This window comes from Musa acuminata, chromosome BXJ2-3 (genome assembly GCF_036884655.1).
Source record: "Musa acuminata AAA Group cultivar baxijiao chromosome BXJ2-3, Cavendish_Baxijiao_AAA, whole genome shotgun sequence".
In the NCBI taxonomy this organism is placed as follows: domain Eukaryota; kingdom Viridiplantae; phylum Streptophyta; class Magnoliopsida; order Zingiberales; family Musaceae; genus Musa; species Musa acuminata.
In genome coordinates this window covers 4,449,144-4,472,413 of record NC_088340.1, presented here as the reverse complement: position 1 = coordinate 4,472,413, position 23,270 = coordinate 4,449,144, and the positions used below count along the sequence as shown (strand labels likewise).

Sequence of the window (23,270 nt, the reverse complement as noted above, 5' to 3'; positions counted from 1 at the left end):
TACAGATATTATAAATCTTTTTGAAGAAATTAATCTCATTCAACGTAATTATTATTATTGTGGATGTGATCAAGTTGGTCAATTGGATCATTTAAAATTATAGGATTGAAAATATTTTTATCCCATGGGAAGACTTGTTGGCTTCTGAACTTTCTTTCCAATATGATAATTTAATATGTTTGACTCTTTGCAAAACAATCCAATATGATAATTCTATGTATGTTTCATTGTTCTCTCGTTGGACATCTCAAACGTGGGCAAGCTTATCAATTAATTCTTGTTGGGTTCTTTGGTGATCCAATTCTCATCCCATCTATCACTTAGTAGCATTTTCATATTTGCTAATAACATAATAGGTGTGCATACAGCCCTCCTGGAAGTAATTGCAATGCAACAAGAACACAGTGGTGGATGCATCACACTAAGAGATCACCATGTTGGATGCATGCCTCAAATCGAAAGCTTGCTTGTTTTACTCGATCACCTCGCAAAGTCTCTCCTTTCTCTCTGATACCAGAACACAATTGTTGATAAGCCAGGTGCCCATTCACAGTCAAAAGGACACAGACGTATCACTTTTCTTGCCATAAACAAAGAAGAGAGACAGCAGACACACACTCTCCCTCTTTCGGCCCTGTCAAAAGGTGAAAAAAGGGAGCTTTTTTTATCTCTGTATTCTTTATCCTTCTTTCACCCTTCTCTCTCTTTCTCTCTGCCTTGTGTTCAGAACCCACCAGAAGTGATTTGTTTGGTTCCCCCACATAGAACCAAGAGTTAAATCTTCTGTGTCGATAAGGGGATTGGTAGAACGCACAGAGAAGGAAAAAGAAGCTCCGAGCGAGTATCTGCTCTGGCTATTCGGTGGTGTTCTAAATATCCCCCACACAGTCTGTGCTGGATTCCTTCTCTGTGTCTTCGGCGGTGGATGATCCTTCCTTCCTCTATGATTTGCCACCTTCTCGAATCTAGACTATAATATTCGCGGGCTAATCCTCTTGCCTCTTCCTGCACAGCGGCGCGACTGCTTCCCCTGCTTAGGAGAAGGAGCATGGGGTTGCGAAACCTTAATCTCTCGGAAATGGATCTCGAGAGCGGATCCTACATCAATCCTGCCAAGGTGAGTTGGAAAGCGTTTGCTACTAAAGTTTGGATTTTGAAGGTGTTTCGGAGAACTTTGATCTCGAACGAGTTTGGTTTTGCATTTATCTTCTTGTCGAGTTCAGATTTCGGAGTTGATTGAGCTCAAGGAGGGATTTTGTTTGGGTTTTAGGCACTTTTTTCTTGTTAAGAGCCGCGTGTTTGACGTTTGTTGATGAATCTTTGAAATCAGAAGTGGGAGGGAGTTTGGATTAGTTTCTTGGGCCGAGTGCTTTCTTTTCGTCTCTCTCTTTTTTTGTGATAGATGAACATTTTAAGAATTTTTGCTAGATTTTAAGGTACTCTTGTTGGTTTTGGGATTGCAATTTGCTCCATTTCATCTGAAAGCTAAGGTTTTGAAGATGTTTGATGAGTGTTGATGCTCCAACGAGGGAACCTCACCTGAACTGCAGAGACAATCATGGAGGTCAGTCGTGATGCTTGCTTACCAGAGCCTTGGCGTGGTCTATGGCGACCTCAGCACTTCGCCCCTGTATGTGTACAAGAGCACCTTTGCTGATGACATCGAGCACTCGGAGAGCAACGACGAGATCTATGGCGTGCTCTCTTTCGTTTTCTGGACCCTCACCCTTATCCCTCTCCTCAAGTATGTCCTCGTAGTTCTCCGAGCAGACGATAACGGTGAGGGTGGCACGTTCGCCCTCTATTCCCTCCTCGTTCGTCACGCCCGCGTTGGGTTCATACCAAACGGGCAGGTCGCCGATGAGGAGCTCTTGGCCTATAATAAGAAGGATGATCACTTGGGCCTTCTCAATGGCGATCCTTCCGCCCCTACTGGTGGTGCGATGACTGCACCGTGGATGAGGAGGCTATTGGAGAAGCACCAAATCTCGCAGCGTGTGTTGCTGGTTCTTGCTTTGCTTGGGACATGCATGGTCATTGGGGATGGTGTCCTCACCCCCGCAATCTCGGGTAATCTGCTTTGTTCTGTATGCTCTTCTGCAGTTCCTTTGGCCACTCGGTGTGCTTCTTTCGCCCTAAATATGTTCTTTTATTGTTGCAGTGTTCTCTGCAGTCTCAGGTCTTGAGCTTTCCATGTCGAAGGAACATCACAAATGTAAGGAAGTTTCTCGACGAGAGCTAATTACTAAATTATTTTGTTTAAGGGTCTAGATGTAGATTTCCTAGTAATATGCATTGGTTCTTTTGATATTTGCCATGATTCTGTCTTTGTTTCTATCTCTGCGTTTTGTTCTCTCTCTTAGTAATTCCTTTCTGGTTGGTAGGGTCAAATTTGCCTGTCTTGGTTTTTTTCTGTCTTTTGGTCTCCTCAAGGATGCCTAATCACATTGAATTGCAATTATAAATGTTTGCAAATATGCAATTTTAGCAATGCTTTATTTTCTTCTAGAAATTGTGGGTGGTGGACAATTATCATTATTGTTATCTGTCCTTTTGCTAAGACATATTGAGCTAACTTGATTATGAAGGAGGTAGACTCATTTAAAAAGGAAAAAAAGAAGGTCATCGATTACTGAACATGTTGAAGCTACATAGGTAACTTCAGTGTAGGTCACTGATGAGCTACAGTGAAGCTTTGCTTTTGTTTATAGATTGCTTGTATAAGTGATCTATTGATCTGAGTCATGAGATACTGTCATCCAACGTAAGTAAAGGCAAGTTGCTCTCTGGCTTGGCTATCCTGAAGTCATGCTTATACTAGAGACTTCTTACTTCACATTGATCTTCAGTTCTTATTTTTCCTCAACTCTACCTGTTCTATGCTATTTGTCCTACTTATTTCTTTTAGCAACAGTCTATAAGCTATGTCTTCTTTTGTAGTCAGTGTATTGTCAAAACTTCCAGGACAACTGAATAGAAGCAAAGAAGAGATAGCTTTAGAAAATTTCTTGCATACAACTTTTCTGGTGTTCTAGAAGTTGAGAAGAACAAATTCAAATTTATGTAATCAGGACTACATTTTATGTAACCTTTCAGCTTCTTTTTGACTTCGAGATGAAATTGAATGTGGATTATCATTTTTTTATAGATTTTCCTTACATTTGGTTCGTTAGTTGCTCAACAAGATTGACCCCATATCTATCAACTGGCTTCCTAGGATAATTCAGCAATCCTTCTTGTCTGTGATATGCTATGTAATTAGCCATGTATTCTTGGATGTTTAATTGCCAATTTCAAAAGGCTTGAGAAATATTGTGGTGTCTTTTAGTATCTTTTTGTTATGTGATTTAGTGCTGCCTCTTAGTTTTCCGATTATTGAACCTGAGACTCTGATTGGTAGATGTTGCTTCTGTTTGCTGGCTAATGTGATTATGCAGTGGTTGTTGGTTCCAAATGTATTGCTTGCATTTTAAATTGACTTTGTGGCTTTTCTGCAGCTTACTCAATTATTCAGTTTTTACACCTGATGGTTGTTAAATGTGATTTATAACTTCCAGATGTTGAGGTTCCTGTTGCATGTCTCATACTGGTCTGCTTGTTTGCACTGCAACAATACGGTACACACCGACTAGGGTTCCTGTTTGCACCAATTGTCGTGATCTGGCTTATGTGCATCAGTGTCATTGGTGCTTATAATATTTTCTACTGGAATCCTCATGTATATCAAGCCCTTTCCCCCTACTACATGTACAAGTTTTTGAAGAAAACCAGAAGAGGAGGTTGGATGTCTTTAGGTGGTGTTCTCTTATGCATAACAGGTTTGTTGAAGTTCCTGATCATCTTAGCACATTTTTCCATACTGTTGAATAATTGTATTCCCAACTTTCTCTTTTACAGGTTCTGAAGCAATGTATGCAGATCTGGGACATTTTTCACAGTCATCAATAAAGGTAAGGACACCAGGTTGCAACTCACAAGTTTTTAAATACTTCTTCTGTGGTATATGTTTTTGTTCACTGCATGTATCTTTTTTCTTGGTTGTATCTATATTGAGTTATTTAAAATTGTTTTACTTTTGAAGCATTGTTTCCCAAATTTGTTAATTTTTGTCGTGTTTGTATTTAAGATCTTTAACAGTTTGTCATTTAATTCTATCTATGATATATGGTTAAAAGAATAGGTATAATATTCACAATTGGTTGTCAAGTCTGTCAAAATCTAAAATAAAGGATGACCGATATATAAGTTTAAGTTCTTTACTGGTCAAAAGCCCATTTAAGTGGTGTTAAGCAAGTAAAAGAAATCCAGGTCTGGTTCAGAATTGAATTTTTTGTTTGGTAGATGCTAATTTTACGGCAGTGAATGATTGAGAGGAAAACACCATAAACCCCTTACTAGTAATGGTGATTTAAAAATAATAATAATAATGGTGAGCTGAAATGCTTGATTTTAGCTTACATCATCCTTCAAAATACGTCATCTTAGGATGATTCTAACAAGTAAATGAGCATTAAATACTTTGATGACATATAATGTAACCTCTAACTTCCAACTTAGTGAGAAATAGTTTAGAAGTTCATTGATGGCCTGACAAACATGAAAGTTTCAGTACTACAATTGATTTAGCCTTAGTTTGAATGGAGCCTTAACACTGGAAACTGAGTGCCATAAATCCAACAGGAAATATGGTATGCACAGAAAACACATCCCACGGTTTTCAAATTTTAAGTCATAGTAAACAAAATTTGTGTATATTGTTGTGGACTATATGCTGAAATATGTATTAATGTTATTAATGATAATACAGACAGATCATATAGATTGCACCTTTGTCGGTTTCCTTGTCAAAATATCTTTGAGGGCACGTGTTAAAGCCTTGATGGCATTTCAGATAATTCACTTCAGACACAGCTATATAACATGGCTTAGACATGGTTGACATTTTGGACCAGTTATTGGCAAAGTCGATGAGAATTAAGGTTCCTAGTATTCTGTAGAGTACAAATTGGAGTTAATTTGTTTGTCTGCAATATAAGTCCTACCATAAACATGGAAGGAAACCATTTTAATTTTTACATCTCCTGAATTTATGCATTTGTGCATCATTGTTCTCCCAAAGACTGTATGCAGCCATATATCGAGATCTCCAGAGCAAGAGATTGGGGTCATATTCCATTTATTAAAGGTCTCGTAATACTTTAGTCTTTATCTGAGATTCATCTACTTGAAAGCAGTAATAAATTCTTAATGCTCATAAGACACAATAAAAACGCATGTAGATTGACAAAAAAACTAATTGCCTGGTTTAAAATGATAAGATTCGACCCAAAATGAGAAGATATATGAAGAATGTAGTGAAAGATGTTTTTCATAGAATTCCCAATGTCGCTTCCATTACCCTTAAGAAAATTTTGCTTTTATGAAGTGAGTTGTAAAAGAGATGGAAGGGCTGATTTTCAAGAGCTAAGAGCCGCATTTATCTCGTCAGCGGTATCTACTTCTACACATTTGTATGTTATTGAAGTGGAGCACTTGTCATTTTTGGCTAGTTTTCAAGAATTCAGTAGACTTGAATTAAATTTGTTAAACAACTTATTCAGAGTGCTTGCACTATAAGGGCTATTGACATTAAAATTTTCTATCCAATAAACTTTCATTTCTCTACAGATTGCTTTTACTTTTGTGGTGTACCCATCCTTGCTCCTAGCATATATGGGACAAGCGGCTTATCTATCTCAGCACCATGTTATCCAAAATCATTATCGGATTGGGTTCTATGTGTCTGTACCAGGTATTTGTTTTCCTGCATATTAAATTTTGCACAATCATAGATTGATCAGCATAGTCATCCTAATTTCCAGAGTATTTACATGTAGAATTTTCTCTTGTTAGAGAGATTAAGATGGCCTGTTCTGGCAATAGCTATACTTGCTGCTGTGGTGGGGAGTCAATCAGTTATAACTGGTACTTTCTCAATTATCAAACAGTGCACTGCCTTGGGTTGTTTTCCAAGGGTGAAGATAGTGCATACTTCATCCAAAATAGGTGGTCAGGTATACATCCCAGAGATCAACTGGATTTTGATGTTATTGTGTTTGGCTGTGACTATTGGTTTCAGAGACACAAAGCACCTGGGCAATGCACAAGGTATAATGTGCTAGAGTATAATTCATTGATTTCTCTATGATCTTTGGATTTCTTTTACCAATTTAACATAAAGCGCCTCCCTTTTTTAAAGTCTGGGTGCCTAATGGTTTTGCCTCTTTATCGTGAATTTTAGGTCATCTCTACCTGTAGAATCCTATATTTATGGGAATAGACCTAGTTGATCATGATGACTCTTCAACTTGTGGATCAGATTCAGTTTGATATTCTTGCAATAATTATCATTTATCCAAGCAATTTATATAAATGATAATTACCCCAAGAAGACAACATGAAGTACATATATATGACAGTCCAATTTTGAAGAAAATTCCATGTTTTGCTCTCTGATAATTTCATTGAGAACTTTGTAGATCTAAGTTCAATTTTCCAAGGTCATTTAGGTTTTACATTCAGATTCTTTGTTTTAACTTTCTGATTTGGGCCTCCAGCTCCCAGGCAAATGATCTCACCATTGGTGATCATGGAACCAGTTTGCTCACAAAAGCATCGGCATGTGAATGGAACTTTAATGTGCCGATCTCACCACTGTATCATGTAGACAATTTGGCTTCTATAATCTATGCTGCCATTTCCTATTATATATAGATTGGTCATCTCCAGCATCAACCTTTGAGACTGTTCCTTTTGCTTTTTCTCTTTTCAATTTTTTTAATAAACAAAGTCTTGGATCACCTGTATTTATATGTTTTTGGGCCTTCATGCAAAAAAATTTATGGTTCTATACTTCTACTATGTGATTCACTCTACTATTATTCCGATACAAACTTTTTTTTTTCTCTCATTTTTAAACATCTTTTAGTTTGCAGTTAATCAGTCTTTCTTCTGCTTCTGCTGCTGCCTTCGATCATGATTCTATAATTGTTTGCATCCAATAACTCATTTGTTAATGTTGATAGTGATACCATAACCCTTTCATATGTGAACAACCTGTCAAGTGATGATTTCATATTCTCCGGAGGATATCTCTCTTTACGATTTACATCGTTGCACATGAATTTTGTTAGTGCACCATCTTTGACTCTTCAATTGCAACAGGTTTAGCAGTTATAATTGTTATGCTGGTAACCACCTGCTTGATGTCCCTGGTAATTGTCCTTTGCTGGCACAAGAACATTTTTCTTGCTATATGCTTCGTTGTATTCTTCGGAACCATAGAGGTGCTCTTCTTCTCGGCCTCCCTAATCAAGTTCCTCGAGGGAGCATGGGTTCCTATTGCTCTTTCCTTCGTTCTCATGACTGTCATGTGCATATGGCATTATGGCACACGTAAGAAGTACGAATTTGATGTCCAGAACAAGGTCCCCATCAACTGGCTCCTTAGCCTTGGTCCTGCTCTTGGCTTTGTACGTGTGCGAGGCATTGGGCTTATTCATACAGAGCTCATATCAGGAATCCCAGCCATTTTCTCACATTTTGTCACCAACTTACCAGCATTTCACCAGGTAACTATTAAGGTTTTCCACACACTAAGCTTATCGGCAGTAATAGAACAGGCGTCGTTGATTCTCTTATCACTTAAATGATAGAATTGATTCATATTGTTCATCAACATAACATTATACTTCATTCGCACCAGGTTCTTGTCTTCCTTTGCATAAAGTCAGTCCCAGTGCCACACGTCCTGGCCGAGGAAAGATTCCTTGTTGGTCGCGTTGGTCCAAAAGAATACAGAAGTTACAGGGTCATTGTCAGGTATGGGTACCATGACATACACAAGGATGACTTGGAGTTCGAGAAGGATCTGGTATCTAGCATTGCAGAGTTCATACAATCTGCAGGGCACGAGCAGAATGGTCACGTAGAGGCAACCGAGAACGGTGATGAAAGGATGATGGTGGTGAGTGCAGGTTTCAGGTTCCATGAGGAAAGAGCTGTAGAACCTGTGGAAGCACCTGGCCCTTCGAACTCGAAGGCAATGCCCTCTTCGCCAATTCCACCTGAGAAAAGAGTAAGGTTTGTCTTGCCAAGGAGCCCGAAGTTAGAGAAGGGCACGAGAGAAGAGTTGCAAGAGCTAATGGAAGCAAGAGAAGCAGGAATGGCATTCATCCTTGGGCATTCATACATGAGGGCAAAGAGTGGATCGAGCCTAATAAAGCGGCTTGTGATCAATTTCGGATACGAGTTCCTGAGGAGGAACTGCAGGGGTCCAATGTATGCAGTCAGCATCCCTCATGCATCGACGCTGGAGGTCGGGATGATCTACAATGTCTGAGCTTCAACTGCAACTGTACAGCTTCACCTCTGTCATCTTCATCTGCACCATGGACGATCAAGCTCATCCTCCAATCTTGTGTCCTTGTACAAAAAAGAAACGAATACAAGCATTTAGGTGCAGGATTTCTTCCTTTGTTCTGCCTTTGCAAGGTACCATCATGTAAATAGGAGAATAATTTTTGTATGGAGATTCTAGTGCCTGTAGAGCTGGAAGAGAAGTTCACTAACTGCAGATCGAAGTAGTTTGTGCTCCTCATTCTGTAATGACAAACACTCTGTGATAAGCACTACCTCAATAACATGCAGGGGTGGATTTGGTTCTGAGCAAATGAGATTTTTCACTTATCCCAAAAGAAACTTCTGCTGCTTGCTAATGAATCTTTCTTACTCAAAATGATCTCCATAGAAATCTGCAAAGCAGAGACCACCAACTTGATGTCAAAGCTTCATTTTGAAATCTTCAATAATCTGTCAAATGCATTGAAGGATGTTCATTGACTCAGTCAAACAACAAGTTTCTTCTAATATTAATATTTTACTTGTATATGTTGACCTGCAACTTGTTTGAACTTGAAGCTTGGGATAAGGGTGGTGGACTCTGGTTTTCTACAGGAACAAACCATCACACTGTTTCTGACAACACTTCTCCAACCTTTCTAATTATTTTAGTGTTGTTAAGACAACATGATCATAAAATATCTCCTACCTATTGAATCTGCCAATCATTTTCTGTTCACCTATTTCATCACCAATATATAAATCCCATATTTTTCTTGTTTGAAGTGGTTGGAACCCTGGGAGATGCCACCCCACAAAGAAGGAAAGGGACACAGAGTTCTGAGATGCCCCCCCCCCCCCCCCCCCCCCGCTCACACACTTTACACAATGGAGTACAGTGAATAAGAAGGTGCATGCCAGTACTGGCAGTAGATAAGATTCCATGATACAATGCTTTATAGTATTCACTTGCATGCTCACAAGTCATAGCTGGAATGCTGCTGTTGGATAAGGGAGGGGAGTCGAAGAGTTATCCACTTCAATGAGGAGATCCACTAAGTTTGATTTCAGGTACTTGGAGATTTAGTGAACACCCATCTTGTTCCCTCTGTGCTGGTAGCTTATCTATAGAAAAACTAATGTGAGAAGAGATGATTTTGTTTGTGTAAATTAAAAATGTTAATTACTTATGTAGCACAACATTAGGAGCTTTATTAACAGAGATGTGAGATCAACAAAATCAGAGAGTTGATCAGAAGCAAATTTCTATGCATTTCATTAGAATTTGAAGTCATAATTTCTTTTTCCTCCCGGCTTAAGTCACGACCAAGTTGACCACCGACGGGGCGGACACACGAAGCAGCAGTCGCACGTAAGTCGTGACGCAGTGGTTGGAAGCGGAGCCACACTGGTGCTCTCGATGATCCTAACCATGGATCTGATGAGATCGACGGTGGTGATCATCCGGGAGACCTGCTGGCGGTCAAAGGACGGTTCATTTTTTCCACGGCGTGGCGCCGCCACAGCGACCGACATCGGCGGCGAACGCGGACGTTGTGGATAAAGTGGGTCCCGCCCCGGCCTCCGCCCGACCGTCGGTCTCGGACACGCGTCAATCAGGCCGGTCCATCGGGTGGATCCCAGATTCGCGTCCCGCAGACACCCCTTCTTCTAGTCCTTAATCACCACAATGCCATCCTCCCCTTCCGCCGGGAACCATAGCCACGCCATGTAAGACCTAAACAACAACAGGCACCAGCTTTTCTGTGACAACATACATATATATATATATATATATAGCCTTGTTTGGAAGGCAAGATGTCATACATATGAGCTCTAAACTAATAAGAACAAGAATAGTTTGGTTGGTTCACGATAAGAACGAAGAGCTGGTGGTGGATGGCCAACCTTATAATATCCGGCGGAGAAGGCGAGATGATGCTTACGTGCATGCGGTGGGCGGACGCTGCGTATCTCGAGAGAGACCCACAGGAAATCCAATCCCCATTATTGTTTCTTGGTGGCCTCATTCCGCCAAAGAAGACGACGCCAAAAGGCTTCCCCATCTTCTTCCAGATTTTGACTTCCACATGGCTTTATCCATTACCTTACATGCTGATCACGTCGTCCGTTGATCAAAACTCAAGATTAATAATGCCTGCGCAGCTTTGCTTGGTTACAACTTTTGACGGTTCTGGTGGTGAATAGGGAGGGGATGAAGGGATGTAGTTTGAAGATGAACTTATCCAACTGTTGCTTGAAGTATGAGTCACAGAGAGAGAGAGAGAGAGTTGTATGGACGACGACGACTGTTGAGTATTAACTCGTCCTCGTTATCCACCATCCTACATGATTACCTCGATATTTAAGATGCTTTATCTCCTCATCAGCTGATCAAAACACAAGATTACTGCCTGCGGAAACTTGTTTGGATACAACTGTTCTGATGGTGAATAGGGAAGCAGGGAATGAAGTTTGAAGATAACCTCAGCATGAGAGAGAGAGAGAGAGAGAGAGAGAGAGAGTTGCTGTGACTCGGAACCCAACCAAGTCTTCTATCTAAATAATTCAGGATATCATAATCGCTGACTCAGAACCCGACTAAAGTCTTCTATCTAAATTAATTGGGGATAAACTTAGGATATGCACGCAAGTTATGCCACTTGACCTAATCCAATCTAATCCACTCAGGGGCACATTTTGGATATATATATATATATATATATATAGATAGATAGATAGTTTTACGTGCCATACATGCTATCTCCAGATATATTATATCTCAAAGTTAGATATGCTATGATACCCCTTTCTTTTACTTGTCATTGGAAGTTTAATCTATCCTTCTATCTTCCACCTTTTGGTTAACTTGCTAATTTGAATGTGAGTGTGCGATTCATCTTTTAACTGTGAATAATTGAGGAAATTTATCTGAAATATTTTATAAAAAATAAAAAAAAATAGTACGAGTTCCTCTTCAATAGATTTTTGTCATTGTTTATATATTGTGGAGATATGAAAACAACTAAAAAATTAAATGGCATTTCCAGATTTCAACCCCAATATATTAAATTATATATATATATATATATATATATAAGAAAAAATCCAACCACGGCGTTACAAAGTAATATTAAAAAGTAATAAAGCAAAGTAGTGTAGACAATAAAGCGTACATTAAATGACTTCCATTCCCATCTCCATCTCTATCTCCATCTTCGCCACGTCTCCTTCTCGCCTCTGTTTCCCCCTCTCATATAGACAAAGAACTCAAAGCAGAGAGATAGGTCTCTCCGAGCTGTTTCGATCTCCCCGGCGAAAGACCTCTGACGACGCTGATCCCGCCGTTGTGAGGTATGTGTACCCCGATCCCGAGCTCTTTGTGTCGGTCGTGGTGCTTGCGCTGAGTTCTTTGTGGTTCCTTCTCGATGACCTTTTGCTGCTTGTTTGATCAATGTAGTGAAAGATTTGTTTTTGGAGATTGTTCTGATTGACTCGGAATAAAGTGAAGATTTTTTTGGTTTTCTTCGGTCGATTCTATTGCTTGCATCTTTGAATCCATGGTAAGTGGGTGAGTGGAATGGGGTTGTCGTGATCTCGAGAACTGTTGAGGGAGACAAGGATGTTTCTTTTATGGCTAATCTTTTACGGTCATCTATCTTTTTTTCTTCTTTTTTTTTTTCTCTCTTGAATCAGATTAAATCTTTCCTTATGATTGTGTTTACGAAGATGGGCTTGAGGAATCTTCGTTTGATTTCGTTTTCGGGGACTGTTTTAGCTCTTTTTGTTGTCTATAGAAAGTGAGGTGGCTTGGATAAGTTTAGGACGTAAGAACCAAAGTTGGCTTTGTTACCTCCAAAATCCTTTCTGCTAAATGCATAGTTTTCTGCAACATAATGTACATATATTTGACAAAGGCTCACTCTTATGAAAACTATCTTTATTAGAGAAAAGACAAGGTCACTGCTGGCAAAATTTGTTTTTCTTTTTTGTTGATTTGAACTTGTTTTTGTGTATGTGTTAAAGATGCCAATGCTTTGACTGAGGAAATTCTAATTTTTAAGGCTTTGTTACTTTTAGTGGATTGAGTCTCTAACCATGTGATAATCTTTCTGAATTATGTGATGAAACAGAAACGCTTACTTATATAATAAGCTACTGATGGCATTTGTAAACCGTCTAAAATTAAGATGCGAAAATTATTCAGAAGGTTATCTCATCACTCATTCGTCAAGCTAGATTGAGATGAGCAATAGATGAATTTTCTGACATGATTGAGATAATGACACAAAACTAGTAACTTTTTTAACACCACCACTCCTTTGCCATCATCACCCTTGATTCTAGGGTGCTGGGGACTATTTGTATATGATTGAAGTGATTGTCTTACTTCTTTCAATGCTTTCTTCAAATGGTTTGTGCTGTAGGTATCAGGTCATACCTTTGTTTTTTTTTTTGCTTGTGTCAACTGGAAAATAGATTTCTTTTCATTTCTGAGTTATTTTGTGCAAATATAAATATCTGTAAGATTCTGATGTTACTTAGATTGGTTTGATTTTCATTGAGATTTTGTTTCTCCATGCGAAAACTTCGCATGTAAGTTCATAGGAATAAAAATGATGATGATGACTAGGTGATGAATCTTATTGCTTGAGTTTGCATCAATAAGAAGTTCATGTTGTTGATGGGAAATAGTTCCTACCAGGATTGTAAGGGAGAAATAGTTCCTATCAATAAGAAGTTCATAAGGAAATAGTTTCCTTATATTGGATATGACAGAATTAGTGTGATGAAGGGCACGTTCATGATGGGGACTAAAAAGAAGAATATATATATATATATATATGTATGTATATATATATATATATATGTATGTATATATATATATATATATGTATGTATATATATATATATGTATGTATATATATATATATATATGTATATATATATTATATCATTTCAGACGGATACTGGGAGAAAGAGAGAAAGGGAAGATGATAAACTCGGAGATGAAGGTTGTGTACCTTCTCATGGGTGCATATAGATGATGGAATCCTACCATCTAAAAGAAATGTGGTGTTATCACTACGGATGAGAAAAACATTTTAATTCATTCAATCATTCTGTGATCTCCAGTTGCAGTTCATTTCCTCTTTTTAGTCCCTCCAAGTACAAGATGAAAACGAAATTACACGTATAAGGCAGAATAAAAAAGGAAAATTGCATTCCATAAATTAAAATATATAAATCATTAGATCTTTCCTTCTTAGGAGAATATATACTTTCATATTTGCTTTGGCAAATAATCTTTGTTGTTGATGAAATAATTGATGAGATTTCTTTTTAGTACAAATCGAATCTGATCCCTTTTCATTTCTAAATTTCATATCTTTTTTGCATTTATTCCATTCTTCATCTCTTGCTTAAATTACTTTCTGGGGTCCATCTAAGTGAGTTATTGTTCCATCATTATTGATGTATGATAGGTCGAACCTCATAGTTTGATCTGACTGTACAAACTTCTTTCATCTAGTCTATATTTCTGTTTCGACTGCATAAATTTGATATTCTGTTTAGTGGTTTCTCTTATGTGTCTAATCTGTTTGCTTTCACAGGTTTGAATCTAGTAATACACATATATATATTTAAACTTGTAAGCTTTCGAGATAGTAATTGGAACTGGGAGCTTCTTGCTTGGTGGTTTTACTGACTTGTTAAAAGCCAGAAAGCTTTGAGAAATATGTTGTCAAAATCATGTGCCAACCTTTTAGAAATGGGGGCTGACGATCTAATAGACTTCAGTATGTCTATTAAATCACTTCCTAGGGTAATGACAACTCCAGGAATAATAAATGACACAGATGAAGGAGCATGCACTGATGAAGACTCTTGTACTACCACATCACTATTCTGTGATCGTAAAATCATAGTAGCAAACTTCCTTCCACTAAACTCTATGAAAGATCAAACGACTGGAGAATGGTGCTTCACATGGGATGAGGATGCACTACTGCTACAACTGAAAGATGGATTTTCTTATGATACTGAAGTCATATATGTTGGATGTTTGAAGGCTGATATAGATGTCCGTGAGCAAGAAGTAGTTTCTCAAAAGCTATTGGAAGAATATGGGTGCATGCCAACCTTCCTTTCTCCTGATCTTTATAAGAAGTATTACCACGGGTTCTGCAAGAAGCAATTATGGCCTCTTTTCCATTATATGCTTCCTATTGGTCTTCATAAGGGTGATCTCTTTGACCATTCTCTTTTTCAAGCCTATGTTTCTGCAAATAAAAAATTTGCAGACAAGGTTTTGGAGGTAATTAATTCAGATGATGACTATGTGTGGATCCATGATTATCACCTCATGCTTCTTCCAACATTCCTAAGAAAACGACTGAATCGAATCAAAATTGGTTTCTTTCTTCACAGCCCCTTTCCCTCATCCGAAATCTATCGGACGTTGCCTGTCAGAGAGGAAATACTCAAGGCATTGCTTAATGCCGATTTAATTGGCTTCCAGACATATGATTATGCACGGCACTTCCTTTCTTGTTGTAGCAGGATGTTAGGCCTGCATTATGAATCCAAACGTGGTTATATAGGACTCGAATATTATGGACGCATAGTGAGCATCAAGATTCTCTCTGTCGGTGTTCATATAGGCCGGCTTCATTCTGTACTGAATCATCCTCATACAATTTCAAAGGTCCAGGAGATTGAGAAAAAATTCAAGGGGAAGAAGTTGCTACTCGGTGTCGATGACATGGATATATTTAAGGGCATTAGCCTGAAGTTGCTTGCCTTCGAGCTTTTGTTGGAGAGAAGTCCCTATTTAAGAGGAAATATTGTCCTTGTGCAGATTGTAAACCCTGCAAGAAGCACAGGAAAGGATGTGAAGGAAGCAAGAGAAGAAGCAATATCAATAGCTGAAAGGATTAACAATTCTTATGGTACTCCAGGCTATGATCCAGTGGTACTTATTGACAAGCCTATCCCTTTCTATGAAAGAATTGCTTACTATGTGGCAGCAGAGTGTTGCATTGTGAATGCTGTGAGGGATGGCATGAACTTGGTTTCCTATGAGTATGTAGTTTGCAGGCAGGGAACGGAGGAGATGGACAAGTGTAGGGGTGTCAATGTGGGCGGTTCACACACAAGCACACTTATTGTATCTGAGTTTGTTGGTTGCTCTCCATCACTTAGTGGAGCCTTTAGGGTCAATCCCTGGAGTGTTGAGGATGTGGCTGATGCTCTTCATCAATCAATTATATTGGGAGAATCAGAGAGACAGTTGCGTCATGAAAAACATTATCGTTATGTCAGCACCCATCATGTTGCTTACTGGGCTCACAGCTTTTCTCAGGATCTGAAGAGAGCATGCAAAGACTACTACAGTCAGAGGTGCTGGGCTCTTGGATTTGGCCTAAATTTCCGTGTACTTTTCCTTTCACCTAATTTTAGGAAATTGACATTCAATCATATTGTATCATCCTACAAGAATACCTACAGAAGAGCTATATTTTTGGACTATGATGGCACCATTATGCCTGAATCATCTGTCAACAAAACTCCAAGCCAAGAAACCATATCTATCCTGAATGGCCTGTGCAGCGATCCAAATAACACTGTGTTTATTGTCAGTGGCAGAGGCAGGGATTCTCTTAGTGAGTGGTTTTCCTCATGTGAAAACCTTGGAATTGCTGCTGAACATGGCTATTTCATCAGGTACAATTCATAAAAGCTACTCATACTTCCTAATTTTGTGTTTTCTGTTGTTGCCTTGTTTCATTAATTTGGTTCTCTTCTTTTCCCTTATAGGTGGAGAAAGGATGTTGAGTGGGAGTCCAATTCAGTTGTTGCTGATTCTGATTGGATGAAGATAGCGAAACCAGTTATACAATTATATACTGATACCACAGATGGTTCATTTGTAGAAGTAAAGGAGAGTGCAATTGTATGGCATCATCAATATGCAGATCATGACTTTGGTCCCTGCCAAGCTAAAGAACTACTGGATCATCTTGAGAGTGTTCTGGCAAACGAGCCAGTGGTTGTTAAGCGGGGTCAACATATTGTTGAAGTAAAACCTCAGGTGCAAACTTATGGTGGAAGATTTGCGTGTCGTAGTTCTTCGGTGCTTTTTCTTGCTCTACTGGCATCTAACAACAAGATTGTATATGTGCAGGGAGTTAGTAAAGGGCTGGTGGTGGAGAAGCTTCTTGGGACTCTGAGCAACCGTGGGAAGCCACCGGACTTTGTGATGTGCATTGGTGATGACCGATCTGATGAGGACATGTTTGAGAGCATCAACAACACTGCTTCAAGCAATCTATTTCCATCAGTTCCCGAAGTCTTTGCATGTACAGTTGGTCAAAAGCCAAGCAAGGCCAAATACTACGTTGAAGATACCAGTGAAGTTCTAAGGTTATTACGAGGTATCACTGCTGTCTCAACTCAGAATCAAAAGTTCACACACTATCAGGTTTCATTTGAAAGTTCGAGTTGAGGTCAATTTTTGACTGTCTTTTTTGTTCATATGCTAGTCATAGCACCTGTACATCCTAATGAGCTCTACATGTTGAGTTCAATCTGTTTTAGCATACATGTGAATTCATGCCTTCTTCAGCCTTCATTTGTTCTTCCAATCATCCAGCAAGCTTTATAGCATCAGAAACAGTAAATTTCTAAGTGGAAGGAGATGCACCAAAGGCGATTTTGTTCCAAGTTTGCAAAATATTGTCTTATTCGTTGAAGTTTTGGATGTTCTTGCCATTGTTTTGTACAGATTATGGCATGTTCTGACATTGGTTTGTTGGAGTACATAGACATTGTGGTTTGAATGAGATATGATTCTCGCACTTGTTTCATTGTGGGATTGACTTTGTGATTGTGGTTGTGATATGGATGAAAGTGAAACTATTGAGGGTCGACTTTTATTTCATAGTGTGGTGTGAAGACAGTCAACTATTTTCCTTCTTGGATCTGATAAGTTATAGGATCTGGATCTTAGATGGACCCGACCCGATAACACAGCCACCCGGAAACCTTCACAATTGGCATCACTCCTCCAAGCGACAAGCTGCTGCGTGACTCCACAGCCATCTCTGCAGTAACTCCAACAATGTTCAGAGTGCACAGAGAGCAGCACTCTTCACCTTATGCCACTCACGAGAACCCCGCGGACCACTCTGCTGCCCACGTTGTAATCTTACCTCTTCCTCCCTTCAATGCTTGTAATGATTCCCGTGACCACAGCCGACCTTTGAGCCTTCATCACCTCCTTTGATACAAGGTCAGATTCCTCCAGCACCAGATCTGAACTACTGTGCGTATCTTGCAGCTCAAACCAGCATTCAAACTCCAAGTTTGGCATTCAAACATTGTAATCTTGGCTCGGAGTTGATGCTGAGCTGCCTGCTGACTGTAGTTTTCTGCATCCAGTGTGAAGGAAGAGAGTAGGACAAAGAAAAAGCAGCTGGAGGTGATGGATCCCCTCCAATGCTGCCCACATGAAAACAGGAGTCACATGCAATTATGAAAAGGTGAGAAAGTGGCAAACGAAGGTGGAGGAAGGAATATATCCACAGGAGAATCCACAGGAACGAAAGCAAGTGTTGGTGTTGCCGGCAGAGTCTGCTGACTGTGAGTAATCCCCACCCCACCACCTTGAAACTTGTGTACAAAGTGTGAAGTAACCTGTAAAAAGAAGGAAGGAAAAAGAAGCTCTCCCAACTTTGTTTGCACTGTTGTTTAGTGTAAAAATCTGCAGCAATTGTTTAGGATTCTAAGTAGAGGAATTGAGTGTGGCTTACAGGCTACAGTGGATGCTGAACGGCAGCAGTGGCATGTGACAGCCCTGTTTGTTTTCTCCTAACTCTATTCACACTCCCGTGTCCTGCATGTTCCTCACTACCTCCTCGCTCAGTCCTCACTTGTCTCTTTCTCGCTGCTCTATGCTCTTTTGCCTTACAGGAGGTCAAGAATAAGGGCCTTAAATAAGAGAGAGATTAGAAGGTGAAGGGTCTGATGAGCTTCTTCTTGCTTCCAGTCAAGAACTGGCTTCGGATGGGTTCCTCCTATTCTGTGCTGTGAGTTCACATTTCTTCCTTGTTTCTCCGAGGGATCAGTAGTCCTTTGCAAGAGCAGAGACATCAGTGGAAGAAGATGAGAGGGTTGGAAGTGCTCATTCTTCTACTGGTTCTACCGAGTGGGTTTAGCTCAGCTTCAGCTGCTTCACCTGGGAGTGAGTTCTCTTCTTGGCTCATGTTCTGCACTTCATATTTGTGTCTGTTTATACTGCATTATCAACTCATCCTCTGATCGTGTTACTAGAAATTGTTAGTGCGGCTGTGTCCAATGCTGCCTCTGCTCTATTGAAGAGGTTGTGGTCGCTGAAGTCTACTCCAAAGGCAGGTATAATTCGCCCAACCCTGATGCCTTCTGATTTCCTTGACATATTGTTGAGCTGATCTGACTACATTTCTTGCAGCAATCTCTGGCCACCGCCCTTTGATGAAATTTGAGGGTGGATACACTGTTGAGACGGTGTTCGATGGAAGTAAGCTCGGGATTGAGCCTTACTCGGTTGAGGTGACGCAGAATGGGGAGCTGCTGCTTCTTGATTCAGTCAACAGCAATCTGTACCGGATCGCGCAGCCATTATCTAGATGTGAGCTTCTGTCACTGATTTTAAATGGGAACTGAAGCGCTTCCTTCATGTGTCCTTTGTAATTATATTCAATTAATTGTGGCGTAGTGAATTTTGAGCAGCAATATTTAGATCAGTCGAAGTTTTATAACTGTATTGTATCATTCTGCCATATGGTAGATTTTCATGTGTTTTATCTTCAGATGTTGAGTGAACATGGTGGCTACCATACTATTAGAGGTTATTCTTTTATTATAAATTTTGGTTGATATACATTCTATTGCATTGAACAAATTAATTTTTGGTCCATTTTCTTAGAAAATCAGCATTCTTCTATAGAGTTTTTAGAGCTAAACTTAGTTACTCGTTCAAGTTTTTAGCTTATAATGGTGATGAATTGACATGTCATGGCATTTGTATTTTATCAGACTTGCGGAGAGGAGGGTTACTTATGATCCTTTCACATTTTGACTTTTATCCTGAGTCTCAACTGAGATTCTTCATCTGTAGGTGATAGTACCGACTCTTAGAACATAACAAAAACAAAAGACGTTCAATTCGGAACTGACTTATCGATCTAAAGATAGCTAGCAGCAGACCTTACCTATTAAGCTATCATCATTGCTAATATTTGCTTTGAAATTAATTTTGTTCCATCTCAATGGCTGTAAAATTACTTGTATAATATTGATGGTGAGGAACACTTGAAATTGTTTTTGGTGTGGCTGCATATACATTTAACCACTTCTACTGATCATATTCATTCATTCAATTGACAAATGCAGATAGCAGACCCAAGCTTATTGCTGGTTCTCCAGAAGGGTATGTTGGTCATGTTGATGGAAGGCCACGAGAAGCAAGAATGAACCATCCAAGGGGCTTTACAGTTGATGGAAGGGGAAATATATATATTGCAGACACAACAAACATGGCAATCAGGAAAATTAGTGACACAGGTAAGAGAAAAGTAAAGAAATACAACCAACAGATGCATGATAACTTTGTGGGTTATGGTAGAATTCCTGAAGTTCATTGCAGATTTCTTAAAAGAATTATATGCACAAACCAACATATTTGAAATTCATCTGATTGCCCCTAATAGATGCCAGCTAGAATGCACTGGTTGTGATAACATGGGTGGTGAGTTTGTTCAATTCGATTCCCTTCCCTCCTTTTTGAATTTTTTCTTGAGCTTAACTTGGTATCTGATTTTTCATAGGTTCTGTTTAGTGTGCTCAGTCTAAATAAATAGCAAAGACTAATGTTGGTATACATATTGCTTATTGTCAACACAAAGACCAGTATCTCTGTTTCGAGATATATCAACAGGATCAAAAGGAAGAAAATAGTTATTGAGGATATTCTCTTTTCTTTTTCTTTGACAAGAAAAGTGGGAGAATAATTTTAAATGTTGTCAGATTAGCTAGTGTTGTAATTGCCAATATAGGATACATGGTTTTGGTTGTTCATTTAGCCTTATTTATATGCTTGATTGAAGAGAGCTTAACAAGTGCTAGGTTATTTGAGAGGAAAAGAAAACGCAATTGGACTAGAAAGATTAATGTTAGTGGAGTGGACCTAGTCATATGTTTAACTATTGCTAAGGAGTTGCAAATGATGTAAGCATGATTCAATGGATCAACGATTGCATTTACATGGTCAATGAACTCCCATCTTCAACTTATGTAGCAATCAATATTCTTTGCTTGAATTCTTTTTGTCAGATATAACATTTTCCCCATGGCACTGGATATTGTTCCTGTAACCACGATTAGATGAGTGGAAATTTGGATAAGATTTCAGAAAGTTGTTCTAAATGGAAGAATATGTATGGATTTGGGGCAAGCTCATTCGACAAGGGTGATTTGATGATGGATGAGTAGGTTTATTCAGAAGCGAAACAAACATAGGTTTGATGAAGCTGGATGATGTAACTGGAGTGGAACTTGCTTGTATTTTCATTTATGATAGACAAATTACACAACCAGAATATAATCCATTAGAGTGCAATAAATTGTTCATCAAACAAACAATTGGTTGGGTAAAACCCATGATCTTAAACAATATAGTTTTTTTTTTTTCTAAAAAGACACTTTGAATTTGGATAATAATACGTTGATGTTTCTCATTTTTGTGACTTACTTTAAGGACCTGCATTGTATAGGTCCCCTGGATTTCCCAGAGCAACTGTTGCAGTTGTAAATGTCAGGTAGCATTGTCCATGGAGCTACTAAGTGAACAACATTGTTTGTCTGACTACATATTTTGTATTTGTGCAGGGGTCACAACCATCGCTGGGGGAAAGTGGAGCAGAGGTGGGCACTCAGATGGGCCGAGCGAAGATGCAAAGTTTTCTACAGATTTTGAAGTTGTTTACATTGCTAGCAGCTGCTCTCTTCTAGTGGTGGACAGGGGGAACCAGGCAATCAGGGAGATCCAGCTTCATTTTGATGATTGTGCACACCAATATGAAACTGGTTTTCCTCTTGGTACGCTTGGTGATCTTACCATGAGCCAACTCGTTTGGTTCTACTTTCAGTTAAGAGAAGAGTAAAAAAAGTCTTAATAGCAAGTACATAAACATACTGTCACCTTGAATTATCGTTTATAGAGTTCTATGCCTTGATATTTGGTGGAACATTCTAATTCTTGTCTTTTCTGACAACATAGGAGTTGCAGTGCTGCTTGCTGCTGGTTTCTTCGGTTACATGCTTGCTTTACTCCAGAGGCGTGTGGGAGTAATTGTCTCTTCAAATAATGTGAGCAATTCATACCAAATGGATCTGATTTAGTAGATGAATCATTTGATGGACTATGCTGTGGCAAATATTCGCAATTTAAAACAGTTCAATCAATTTTTCCTGCATGATTCTGCTATTCGGCTAAACTAACCATTGTGTTAATGGCTTGACATTTTCCTAATTTACTTTAATTATTTATTTTCTAATTTTAAATTTGCATATTCTTCATGCTGCTCAGGTAGCCTCCTTTGCCGTTTTTGATTCATGAAGTGCATTCTTCCTCCAAGAATTTTATTACTCCAAAGATTTTAAACTGATCTTTGTAGTTCTGTTTGATTAAAGAAATTGAGGCATATTTGAAGTAAATTCTCTCTTAGCACATCATTTCCTCTAACTTTTGCTTACTGTTGAAAAAGGATTTTGTTCATGAACCTCAAACTCCTACAAAAGCAAGCATGCCGCCTTATCAGAAACCAATGAAGCCATCGATGAGACCACCACTTATTCCGATTGGAAGTGAAGCAGAGAACATAGATGATGAAGGCCTCTTCAGCTCCATGGGAAAACTTTTATTTGGAGCATGGTCGTCAACAGCAGAAATCTTTGCTGCAATGTTCCCAATCTTCAGAAAGAAACCGAAAACCACACGATACCAGCAGCAGCAACGGAAAGCAAACACTCGGCCGATGCCAGAGAGTTTTGTCATCCCAAATGATGAGATGCCACCACCAGTGGAGACCAAAGCTCCCACTCCACATAAAACTTATGCCTTTATGTCAAAAGAACCAGAAAGGATCCACCATATCCGCCAGGCACGAACTTACTTTACTGGGTGGGATGCAGAGCCACAACCGCAACAGCGAATACATCGACAGCAGCACCTTCAACAGCATCAGCATCACTCATCGGGCCCTCAGACTTACTATGAGCAGAGCTGTGACACAACCAATGAGATTGTTTTTGGAGCAGTTCAAGAGTTGAATTGCAAGCGGAAGTCGGTGGAGATCAAGACTGTGAATTATGGAGATCCCGTCTATGAGCAGTATGGTTTGCGGTTCCCAAACAGCTACATGGGATATGACAACTACTAAGCGGTTACTAGTAGTTGCCAAATTTTTTTCCCCTTTTCTTCCATGACCAAAGACTTCTGTCAGTTTATATGTGATCTCTTTTCTCTTTTACATGTCTATATAAATTGGAGAAGCACCATGGGATCTGGAATGACTTTGAAAATTTGAAGAATCTTTATCCTTTTTGTAAGAGCAATTTAAATCCTTAATCGATATGGTTTTGTAAATTTAGTTGAATTTTTGTTTCTATACACAGTTTTACACTTCCACACATTTCCTATTGGTGGCAGAAGCCCCCTAAGTTGAATATTCAAGTTTTCTTATGTCTTTATCAAAGAATATATAAATACACACCCCCCAAACACATGTTTTGATTACACATGTGGCATCTACATTGCTTGCAGGCCTAGGGGTAAGATTTTAATCTTA

General features: G+C 39.1%; 3 protein-coding genes and 1 long non-coding RNA gene across 6 annotated transcripts; 3 read left to right on the top strand and 1 right to left on the bottom strand.

Moving 5' to 3' along the window:
- The first annotated feature begins 651 nt into the window (after positions 1-651).
- LOC103977462 (potassium transporter 6) lies at positions 652-8,711 on the top strand. Of its 2 annotated transcripts, none has more exons than XM_018823458.2 (10): positions 652-921; positions 1,014-1,117; positions 1,551-2,070; positions 2,162-2,215; positions 3,558-3,818; positions 3,898-3,950; positions 5,668-5,791; positions 5,877-6,053; positions 7,204-7,610; positions 7,745-8,711. In XM_018823458.2, exons 2-10 carry the CDS (start codon positions 1,049-1,051, stop codon positions 8,378-8,380), a joined length of 2,301 nt encoding a protein of 766 aa, XP_018679003.2. In that variant the 5' UTR covers positions 652-921; positions 1,014-1,048; the 3' UTR covers positions 8,381-8,711. The 2 variants fall into 2 exon arrangements, with proteins under 2 accessions (XP_018679003.2, XP_018679002.2); XM_018823457.2 differs by having other exon boundaries at positions 654-921; positions 5,893-6,147.
- A 916-nt stretch (positions 8,712-9,627) lies between these two features.
- Positions 9,628-10,853, bottom strand: LOC108952373 (uncharacterized). The gene is made up of 2 exons (XR_010484815.1): positions 10,288-10,853; positions 9,628-10,117 (listed from the first exon to the last, which is right to left on the bottom strand). It is a non-coding gene; the product is annotated as an uncharacterized LOC108952373 (long non-coding RNA).
- A 723-nt stretch (positions 10,854-11,576) lies between these two features.
- On the top strand, positions 11,577-17,014 carry LOC135607014 (probable alpha,alpha-trehalose-phosphate synthase [UDP-forming] 9). The gene is made up of 4 exons (XM_065098442.1): positions 11,577-11,733; positions 13,995-16,107; positions 16,201-16,474; positions 16,568-17,014. Exons 2-4 carry the CDS (start codon positions 14,120-14,122, stop codon positions 16,886-16,888), a joined length of 2,583 nt encoding a protein of 860 aa, XP_064954514.1. The 5' UTR covers positions 11,577-11,733; positions 13,995-14,119; the 3' UTR covers positions 16,889-17,014.
- Positions 17,015-17,309: 295 nt separating this feature from the next.
- On the top strand, positions 17,310-23,068 carry LOC103977460 (uncharacterized). Of its 2 annotated transcripts, none has more exons than XM_009392973.3 (7): positions 17,310-18,625; positions 18,715-18,795; positions 18,872-19,051; positions 19,816-19,986; positions 21,310-21,519; positions 21,701-21,789; positions 22,188-23,068. In XM_009392973.3, the coding sequence occupies exons 1-7, from the start codon at positions 18,547-18,549 to the stop codon at positions 22,860-22,862; spliced, it is 1,485 nt and encodes a 494-aa protein (XP_009391248.2). In that variant the 5' UTR covers positions 17,310-18,546; the 3' UTR covers positions 22,863-23,068. The 2 variants fall into 2 exon arrangements, with proteins under 2 accessions (XP_009391248.2, XP_064954515.1); XM_065098443.1 differs by having other exon boundaries at positions 18,573-18,625; positions 18,715-18,791.
- Positions 23,069-23,270: the final 202 nt, after the last annotated feature.

What these genes read in the sequence shown, in the direction of transcription:
- LOC103977460 (XM_009392973.3), top strand. Translation starts at nt 18,547, where the DNA reads ATGAGAGGGTTGGAAGTGCTCATTCTTCTACTGGTTCTACCGAGTGGG. An exon ending in CGCGCAGCCATTATCTAGAT is followed by an intron (nt 19,052 to 19,815) that starts GTGAGCTTCTGT and finishes TGACAAATGCAG; the next exon opens with ATAGCAGACCCAAGCTTATT. An exon ending in TAATTGTCTCTTCAAATAAT is followed by an intron (nt 21,790 to 22,187) that starts GTGAGCAATTCA and finishes CTGTTGAAAAAG; the next exon opens with GATTTTGTTCATGAACCTCA.
- LOC103977462 (XM_018823457.2), top strand. Translation starts at nt 1,049, where the DNA reads ATGGGGTTGCGAAACCTTAATCTCTCGGAAATGGATCTCGAGAGCGGA. An exon ending in GTCGAAGGAACATCACAAAT is followed by an intron (nt 2,216 to 3,557) that starts GTAAGGAAGTTT and finishes TATAACTTCCAG; the next exon opens with ATGTTGAGGTTCCTGTTGCA. An exon ending in GTTCTATGTGTCTGTACCAG is followed by an intron (nt 5,792 to 5,892) that starts GTATTTGTTTTC and finishes TTCTCTTGTTAG; the next exon opens with AGAGATTAAGATGGCCTGTT.
- LOC135607014 (XM_065098442.1), top strand. Translation starts at nt 14,120, where the DNA reads ATGTTGTCAAAATCATGTGCCAACCTTTTAGAAATGGGGGCTGACGAT. An exon ending in GAACATGGCTATTTCATCAG is followed by an intron (nt 16,108 to 16,200) that starts GTACAATTCATA and finishes TTTCCCTTATAG; the next exon opens with GTGGAGAAAGGATGTTGAGT. An exon ending in TTGTTGAAGTAAAACCTCAG is followed by an intron (nt 16,475 to 16,567) that starts GTGCAAACTTAT and finishes GTATATGTGCAG; the next exon opens with GGAGTTAGTAAAGGGCTGGT.